General features: G+C 35.7%; 2 protein-coding genes across 4 annotated transcripts in view; one reads left to right on the top strand and one right to left on the bottom strand.

Annotated features, from left to right (window-relative positions):
* Window positions 1-233: 233 nt before the first annotated feature.
* Window positions 234-2,324, bottom strand: LOC113491905 (G protein-activated inward rectifier potassium channel 4-like). The gene is made up of 2 exons (XM_026869119.1): window positions 1,617-2,324; window positions 234-1,507 (listed from the first exon to the last, which is right to left on the bottom strand). Exons 1-2 carry the CDS (start codon window positions 1,727-1,729, stop codon window positions 490-492), a joined length of 1,131 nt encoding a protein of 376 aa, XP_026724920.1. The 5' UTR covers window positions 1,730-2,324; the 3' UTR covers window positions 234-489.
* Window positions 2,325-6,474: 4,150 nt separating this feature from the next.
* The window catches only part of LOC113491901 (G protein-activated inward rectifier potassium channel 3-like), a 27,612-nt gene continuing 26,701 nt past the window's right edge, over window positions 6,475-7,385 (top strand). Inside the window, exon 1 of one of the 3 annotated variants that reach the window (XM_026869114.1) lies at window positions 6,475-6,659. The gene's annotated coding sequence lies outside the window, so the exon portion shown is untranslated. The remainder of the gene's footprint in view (window positions 6,660-7,385) is intronic. The other 2 variants (XM_026869112.1, XM_026869113.1) reach the window with 2 other exon arrangements.

The following is a 7,385-nucleotide window of genomic DNA, read 5'->3' as shown; positions in this document are numbered from 1 at the left end:
TATATATCATATCACACTTTTCTTATCATTTTATTGACACACCTTCAAAAATAAAATTTATACCAAAACATGTAGTCACGTTAAATACAGAGTTTGCACTGATTTTGGGAATTTTGAGTGCGATGAGAGCTTAATGTGGTTAAATAGTCGTAGTTTTCGCGTGTGATAAGTGTAAAAATATGAGATAATGAGTGTGAATGTGAAACATTATATTACTGAACAATTAGAATTGACAAATAAAATGTTAGTAGAATTTAATAGAGATTTGAAAACATGCAACAATCAGTTAACAGCAGTAAAGCTATTAGTGACTGCGCTTGAAAATAAAATAACAGCCACGAGGAAAACTCATCAACATCTTTTAGAACTGCGAAAATTGATACTTATCGTTCATCCTTATTTAAAAAAGAGGTCATGAGTTAAAACTACTTTTTGTTTTTTTTTATCACTTTAATAAAGTTAGCATACTATGGCACTTTTGATTTTATTTTATTTATTTTTATAATAAATGTTTAGTCGTCGAGCTGAACACAGAGGCGTGTTAACAGAGTTGGTTTCATCAAATTTAGAATAATCTATTTCGAAACCATGTTTATATTCTAGATATTCAATCATGTTGACAAATCGATGACCCCATAATATTTCTTGAGCTGTATAGCTCGATTTTACTTGAACAGGCTGTCCCGTTGATTCAATGGTACCTTCGAAAACGACAATGATTTCCATTTCTGCTTTTAATAGATCAGATGCTGACATAGAGTAGAGTGGACTGCTTTCATCAATCTTATGTACTGCAAACACTGGAAACAGGAATGAGATGTTCTCACTGGAATCTAACGATAGTTCCAATTTTATTTGGTTTTCTAATAACTCGGTGCTGCTGTGTCTAAGCAGGTAGGCATGCACATTGCCAGCTATTATTCTGGACTTTCTGGTGTTGCCGAATCTAAATACTAAGCACAAATTGCGATCCCGTTGGTTGATGACGGCATTCTTCGAGAATAGTAGTGTTTGGGCGCGATTCTTCGGTCTTGTTAACTTCGCAAATACAATACCAATAATAAATGCTTGTGAAATTGTTCCGATAATACTCTCTATGCACATTGTTACCATAGCTGAGGGGCATTCTAGAGTAATTGATCTTTTCCCATAGCCGATGGTTGTGTGGATTTCGATGCTGAAGAGGAATAATGACGTAAATCCATAAATTTCTTTCACGCAAGGTAGCCATTCAGTGGAGTTGAGTGCGTTTGGCAAATGTTCCGGTTCAAAGTCACCATGTAGGTCCAAAATAACCCACCAAATGCCAGTAAATGTTAACCAAATTATTAAATAAGTAAGTATACAGTGTAGTATCGTCCATCTCCACTGAGCGTCTATAAAGGCTTGCACAATATCGGGGAACACATGATATTTAGATTTCTTCCACCTTTCCAAATTAAAATGGCCGGTTTTAAAAACTGCACGATTTGGTTTTTTTCTTCCCGATATTCTTTTTTGATGATTTCTGTAACAAGCAAAGTGACTTGATGAAATGAATACTAGTTAATTTTACTACGACTAGAAAAAACATGATATGCATAAAATTAAAAATAAGAAAAACACTCTTATCTTACCTACACAGCCGCTGATTTTTATTTGTTTCGCCTCCAGTTCCATTTTCGACTTCCTCTAAATTACTCGGCTGAATAGCAATCAACTGTTCTTTTTCTGTGACATTCATTTTCATTTGTTTTTTTTATCTCATAATAGCGATGCAGCGATGTGATCTATGTCTGACTAGTGACTGACATAACAATCTTACCGCATAATATCTTTGCGTATATTTGAATAAAAAGATAAATTAGACGCGAAGGATTTCCTGGGGATCATGTACGACCAATGAAATACATTGTTTATTAGATTTAATGTTTGTTACGTAGATGCGAGTTTATAATCTATTATTTACCAAGCATCTATTCATACTTATTGTAAAATAAGGGACAATAGGGACTGGTTTAAAATGTAGGCCAGTGGATCCTGAAACGATTTATAAAGCTTTCAGGACATTTTTTTAAACACAATCTTCACATGATGAATTTTCATTTACTTCTTGGTTGATAGTAGTATATGGAACCAGATGGCGCTAGTACCTACATCTATTATATTCTATATTCGATTCATATATCCTTATTTACAGCTTATTGTTACTCCGTATAATTTCCTTAAAAATATGTTGAAATGATGCAATATGGGCTCTTTAACGACAGTTCCACCTGTATCGCTAGTTAGAAGTTTCGCAATCTGACTCAGATTTTATCTTATCATTGAGGTTGTTATTATTCATGTCATGATGCACACTTGTTTTATTTGCACTAAATTGACGAAGATATGGATACGTGAGTCATATAGGCAGATAGGTTTGGTTTTTCGTGGAAAGCCTGGAGCCATCTTGGTGAATTAGGATCGGTTATTACTTATATGTTATAAGGCATAATTTGTATCGAAGTCGACATTTTGTAGATAGTCAATATTTAAGTAAAAAAAAAAACTATTTATTCCAAGACTCTTAAAAAATTCATGGCAACTAAAACTCTTAATATCCATATGTGACTCTGCTTAGAGCGAAGTCACCGAGATAATGTAGGAGTATTTACCTACTTAAATATGGGTGATTGTGAAATTGGTACTTATTTTGTCATGCGGCGAGTATTTCCGAAATATTTTCTTGTTGCTATGCCCTGTGTGTATTACCTATGCATGTGTATTATTAAACAGGACGAGTGGTATAACTGGCATCCTCGCCTCAATTGTATATTTATTTTCCAATTCTACACATTTCCCTGGTGTCATCCTGGATTGTTTGCCACCCGGCAGGATGCACAGCTCTGTACGGATTGAGTGTTGCCAATGTATAAACCATTTGTCTGATTGTATTCTTGACATATATTATATCTGAAATACGTAAATTATGAAAGTTGTGTATGTTCACAAGGTTGTTGTTGCCGTCTCTGTAAGAACAGAGTGTAGCAGTGCTATATTATCAGATCATTAAAGTCATTGCATCTTGTTCTTGTTTAACATTATGACAAATAAATATATAAGGAGAATGAGACCAAGTGAACCATTTTGAGAAATAAGGACCAAATGTATCTATATGTTCAATCAGCATAAGCAAAGTAGATAGAGTCTGAAAATGACTACATGAGGTTATTACCGCCTCGTGAAGATAAAAAACTTTTAGCTGAAATACCATATGACTAGTTTTGACGCTCGGATTTTAACTCGTTCAATCCGTGCGTTGTATTTTCACTTCCCCAGGTAAACAGGTGTAACAGTAATATTGTAGATTCAACAGAACAGCTGGCAATTCCGCCGAGGCGGAAAGAGCAGTGGCCATGACAGACGAAAGAGCAACGCGACACGCGGGGAACCTAATTCGATAATCGTCGTGCTCTTGAACGCTTGCTGTCATCCATTTGTCATGTTGACAGACTCCGACCTGGAGGATGTTACATGTATTACGACGAGCAATCATTTAAGCTCCATTAAATTGCACTTGAATTCCTTAAAACAAGGATATTCCGTTGATGATGATGATGATGAGACTTTATAAGTATTCCATGCATGGAATGAAATAATTTGTTGACTGCCGTGATTTGTTTTTTTTTTATCATGGCGAAATCCCTCCAGCTGAGTATGAGATGGGTAGAAAAAAATAAAAAGATAGCAGGAATTGGATTTAAGCGAAGAGCAAGAGGCAAAGGAGAATGGTATAAATATCGGGATGCCTATGCCCAGCACTGGATTATTCAAGGATAATGTCATTATACAATTTCGTCTTGACTATAGTTCACGCAGTACGGAACATGCAAAACCTCCACACTGATTAACAGAGGTTGAAAAAGGGAATACTTTTTGGATTAATTTTTCGAGGATTCGTGTTACGGTCTCAGACAAAATATTTAACTAATTAACAGGTTCAATGATGTAATACGGTTCGTGGGACCGGGCGTCAGTAGAGGTTAATTTGTAGTACAATTGTAACTGTATACTTAATCCCCATTGTTTCTATGCCGTGTGATTTGCATCTCTAACTATATCTGTCGCACCTGTTTTCAGTACTATGGAGAAGTTTATCAATGCTGTCACGTCTAGTTTATTGTTGACTAATATCGATCATGTCAATAGTTGCATATTGTTTTTGTTCCTGGTTAAGGGTTTCATATTAATGGTTATAATGTATGTCTATCCTCATGTTTTCCGCTTCTCAGTTAAACTCCTTTGGTAGAAAGTACAAACATTTAGGTAAAATATAAAACATGGCAGATCAACGGTAAGGTTTTCAAGATCCCGTAGACATGATTTAGAGGAGAAAAAATTTCTTTACATGCGTAGAAGCGAAGTATAAAGTACAAGCAGGGTCTGTTTAAACACTTTTATATCTGGGAGCACAAAACTCTTGAGCTGAAAGTCTTCGAAGCAAACCTTTTTTGACTTTTTATTAAAAGAGGATTGCAGACTTTTTGATTAATATCAAAGTTAGTTCTACAAGTTTCCGGTACTAAATCAGGCTGCATACTTTTTAACCTTGAACCAACTGCAGTCAATAAAGTTGTTTCTAGTGAAGATCATTAACAAATAAAAAAGATAACTGCTTTTAGCACGTAGAAAAAAATTACGAATTATTGAGGAAGATGTTAGGAACATAAATATCTAAAGACTTCAATGTCTAGCCAATATCGTATTTAATATTTACAATTTAATAAAAAGTAATTGTCTCATCTTGTGTATAAAACGGTATTCCTCTAATAAGAACAATTTTATTGGGACTTGATCCTTGCGTTGTGAGGGTTTTGCAAACATGACATATGCATAAAGACACACAGTCTTAGAATCAGTCGTGGATCTCACAAATGTCTGTCCTACGCGGAGATCGAACAATCGGCAACGAAGGACATAGTGAGTTTTGCGTGGTGGTCACTCGGCTATTCGTGCAGTCAATGATTGTTATTTATTTTTAACCATTTTTACAAGTGTTTATAATGTTAAATCTCATGAGCTGTCTTTAAAAGTAAAGAAGCATCAGAACGTGTGGACATAATGTACAAAATTTTATATATTTCGTAGTTTCTTCAGTTAGGTTTTACTTAGAACAATTGAATACCAAAAAACTATCACTATGTCTCGCTGACTAGCCCGTTCCCGTATCCAGTACCCTCAAAAATGTAGTCCGCATAAATCCAAACAGCGGACGGTACAACGGTATATAGGCCAAATGTATTGATGCTTCTTCTTCCTACAGCTTATCTATAGATGTTCTTGAGAACTAGTGCCTTGATAGCCAAACAAAGACTCCTTGCCCACTTCTCCTTGGTCGCCAATAGCCTTTGTTCGCCAATCTGAATTTTTGATCGCCGTTGCGCATGACACAGTGTCTTCGCAAGGAAGCCTCGTATTAATGTAAACGGCAATTGAATTAGGCCCTTAACTTACTTAGCTTTGTATTTGTAGATGGAAGGAGATTGGTACAATGTGAGGGAATTGTTATTTTCGTCTAAAAAGTGACACCTGCGCATGTCAATTTCATCATCGTCATTTCGTATCGTGTGGACGCGTAACGGCTTTTTCATAAAATTTATCCGCTGCTCCTTGCGCGCAATGGTGTTTAATTTGCTATTGATCTAGCCCTACTGTGAAACGTTGCAGGAAATTAAAGAAAATAAAAAAAGAAGATGGTTTTCGCATCTGTATGATGTTATTGGGTGACATTTAGAGACCAAAATACACTTGCCTAATTAAAACTTTGTTAAAGACAGAACAAATTATGGCCATTACTTTGAAATACTTACAAAATGCAGTAACTTACATAGATTGTAACCGGCAACCAATTTATTATGGACCACACATGTTCTATAATTTAGGCCATAACAAAAAGGTGTTATATTGGTTTTTGTGTGAATGATTGATACACAGACAAGTGACAAATGAGGTGTGTCGTTGACGAAAAGTTGTCTTTGAACAATAGCATATAGGTGCGACTTGCTTGGTTTACGGAGGCGTATATGTCAAATTAACTCGCTACTTAGTATGTTATAATAGTTTGGTTGTAACTGTTCCTACTGCTCTATGAGAGATTTCGTCATCTGTACCTATGAGACTTTTGTGGAACAATGGCGTGAGAGAATATGGAGCTTTTCTACAAATTCCTATGGGTATTCAATGTCTCTGCGACCGAAATAAGTTGGTTGCAAGCTAAAATGTTGAAATAAGTTCGCAGTATGAGGTTATATCATCATAGGAAGTTTGGACACATTAGTAGGTGAAATATTACCCAACCCAAGTTTCTAGTGACCATAAAAGGTAATAAAACAAAACTGGACGTGCAAAATCTTATCTGCATAGTCTAAAAGCAAACGCAGTCAATTGTTTCCGAACGCGTGGACAGTTAAATAATCGCAGTTCACAATTGGAATAGGTACCAGCGAGGTATACACGATGCTAGCAGGCCAGTTCACGCTCTCCCAGCGTTCGATGCGCACACGCAGCGTAACAAGTGCCAAGTGCCAACCCTAACGAAACCCCGCCCCGAAAATATCGATGTTGCCAGCGTATGTGATATTTGTGCAAGTTGCTAGTGAAATTAAAAGCTAAGAAAATGTACAAGTTTATTTTTTAAGGTGAGTCTTGTTAGTCTAGTTTGAGCTTGACCTTCTTGTTGTGAACTTCTATGCTTGATGACTATCAAACAGTATAATTATTCTTTGCTGGTTAGGTTAGGTAATATATTCGGAAGGTCCCGATCGGTTCCAATTAGCACCCCGAAAATTAAAACTTAAAAAATACACTGCAAATATTTGGAACCTTTATGAAAGACCAACAAAAATATAGTCATCTGTACAAGCCCAACGTTCCTGAATATTTTCTAATAACTTTTTTGAAAAACCAAGTAAAATACATTTCTTATTCATTAAACAACATTAACAAAGACTTTAAAAATATATCTAAGCTTAATTTGTATACAAACAGGATATTGTTTCATTATATGTTAAACGTTGCCAAGGTAATTTTCGCATACCGTTTTTAATCCAAAACCCAGAATATCAGGTTTTGCCGTGAACGTGAATCTCATTTGAATTACAAATACAATAACAATGTACGTATAATCGCTGAGTTTATCATAAACAGCTGATTCTTGACGTAGGAGATGATCAAGTTTTTCTTTCGTTTGTTTTTTGAGCCCCTTTGACAGTACAGGTATTTTATGTCTAAAATGCCTCCGTTCCCGTGTCACCGTTGTTCTATAAGCTGGCTTGGCTTAGCCAAATCGTAATAGTACAACTCACTTTTTATTCCAATCTCATCTCGTTTACTCGACTCTCATTGACTCGACATTCATTGATAAA

Source organism: Trichoplusia ni, chromosome 3, assembly GCF_003590095.1.
Source record: "Trichoplusia ni isolate ovarian cell line Hi5 chromosome 3, tn1, whole genome shotgun sequence".
Classification (NCBI taxonomy): Eukaryota; Metazoa; Arthropoda; class Insecta; order Lepidoptera; family Noctuidae; genus Trichoplusia; species Trichoplusia ni.
Note: the sequence above shows the minus strand (reverse complement) of the source record. Positions and strands in the feature narration are given on the sequence as shown.